This window comes from Hydra vulgaris, chromosome 14 (assembly GCF_038396675.1).
Source record: "Hydra vulgaris chromosome 14, alternate assembly HydraT2T_AEP".
In the NCBI taxonomy this organism is placed as follows: Eukaryota; Metazoa; Cnidaria; class Hydrozoa; order Anthoathecata; family Hydridae; genus Hydra; species Hydra vulgaris.
Genome location: NC_088933.1, coordinates 26,792,563 through 26,794,099, shown reverse-complemented (window position 1 = coordinate 26,794,099; position 1,537 = coordinate 26,792,563). Strand labels below are relative to the sequence as shown.

Genomic DNA, 1,537 nt, shown 5'->3' with positions numbered 1-1,537 from the left:
AAAATAATTAATTTTATAACGTATGTAATTTTTTTTTTAAATATAACTTTAACTTTGCGTATAAATTGTACTTAAAAAATAATATTAACATTACAAATATAATCTAAACTTTAAGTAAATCTTTCTACTAACTTAGTATTTATTAAAACAAATTTTAATGTTGTTGATAGTTTGACAAATTTTTCGTCTCTTTTTTATTTATAAACTGCTTTCGTTTGAATTTCTTTTAAAATATTTTATCATTATATTTATGCAGAAAACGTCTTTGGTTACACCATTGGAGAATAATAAATTTGCAAATATAGTAACATTTGGAGTGAGAATATAATAAAAACAAATTGGATTGCAGTGTGAAAGTAAAAAAATAAATTCTTCCGGGATGTCTAGACTGCCTGATAACATTTACATTGGCAGTATTATCATACCTGGGACTCATGATTCAGCCGCTTATAGCACTATCTTAATATGGGCTAAAAAACAAGATTAGAATATTTTGGATCAACTTAAAAAAGGCATTCGCTTCTTAGACATAAGATGTCGTCATATAAATAACGCTTTCGCAATTCATCTATATATCGCAATTTATTTAAATAACTTTGATGATGTTATGAACAGCGTCATTGAGTCTTCTAATCAAAATCCAACTGAAACCGTGCTCAAGCCTATTAAAGAGGAGCACGATCCAGATGGAAACACCAGATCGTTTGCAGCAACTTTTAATGAGTATTATAATAAGTATAACAGTTATTTTTGGAACGGGCCTACAGACAATCCAACATTGAAAGAAACAAGAAAAAAGATTGTTGTTTTGGAAAACCTTTTAGGGAATGGTATAAGATTTGGTTTGCCTTATACCTCTTTTGATATACAAGACCAGTATGAAACTGATGATTACACCGTGTTTTCGTTAGATAATTACTACAACAAAAAAAGAAGCGTCACAGACCAGTTTGATAAAGCTAAGTTTAGATGTAAGATTATAAATTACTTAAGTGCTGTCGGTGTAGGAGCGATAATATCTGTTACAATTCCTTTCGCCATTTCTACAATAATAAATCCATTTCTCAAAACCCTAATCTACCAAAATAAATTTCAATACTTTGGAATAGTTGTTGCAGACTACCCTGACATTGATCTTGTAAATCTTATCATCGAAAGAAATCCTCCAACCTCGATATACAATGGTCAGGTTTTGACAAGCAAAAATCATTTACAATCGTCAAGTGGAAGATACCGTGCTATTTTTAGCAATCCTAAAGAGTTTTATGTATGTGCTATATAAAAATAAACTTACTTGATGTGCAGCAAGGAAGTTTATTTTTATATAAAACTTATTCGATTATATTTATTTTAAAATGTTCACTTTGACATTTACATTATTTTAATAATATATTCAGTTTATTTAATATTAAATTTCATATGAGTTATTTAACATATATATACTTCTAACATATACGTTTTTAAAATGCTAGAATATGGCAATCTCTAAATAATCGAGAGAGTATATGGGCAGTTAAAATGCAAGATGAGGGTAACA

The 1,537-nt window shown here is 28.4% G+C and overlaps 1 protein-coding gene across 1 annotated transcript; it reads left to right on the top strand.

Moving 5' to 3' along the window:
* The first annotated feature begins 607 nt into the window (after positions 1-607).
* On the top strand, positions 608-1,282 carry LOC136091001 (uncharacterized). The gene has a single exon (XM_065817985.1). It carries the CDS (start codon positions 608-610, stop codon positions 1,280-1,282), a length of 675 nt encoding a protein of 224 aa, XP_065674057.1.
* Positions 1,283-1,537: the final 255 nt, after the last annotated feature.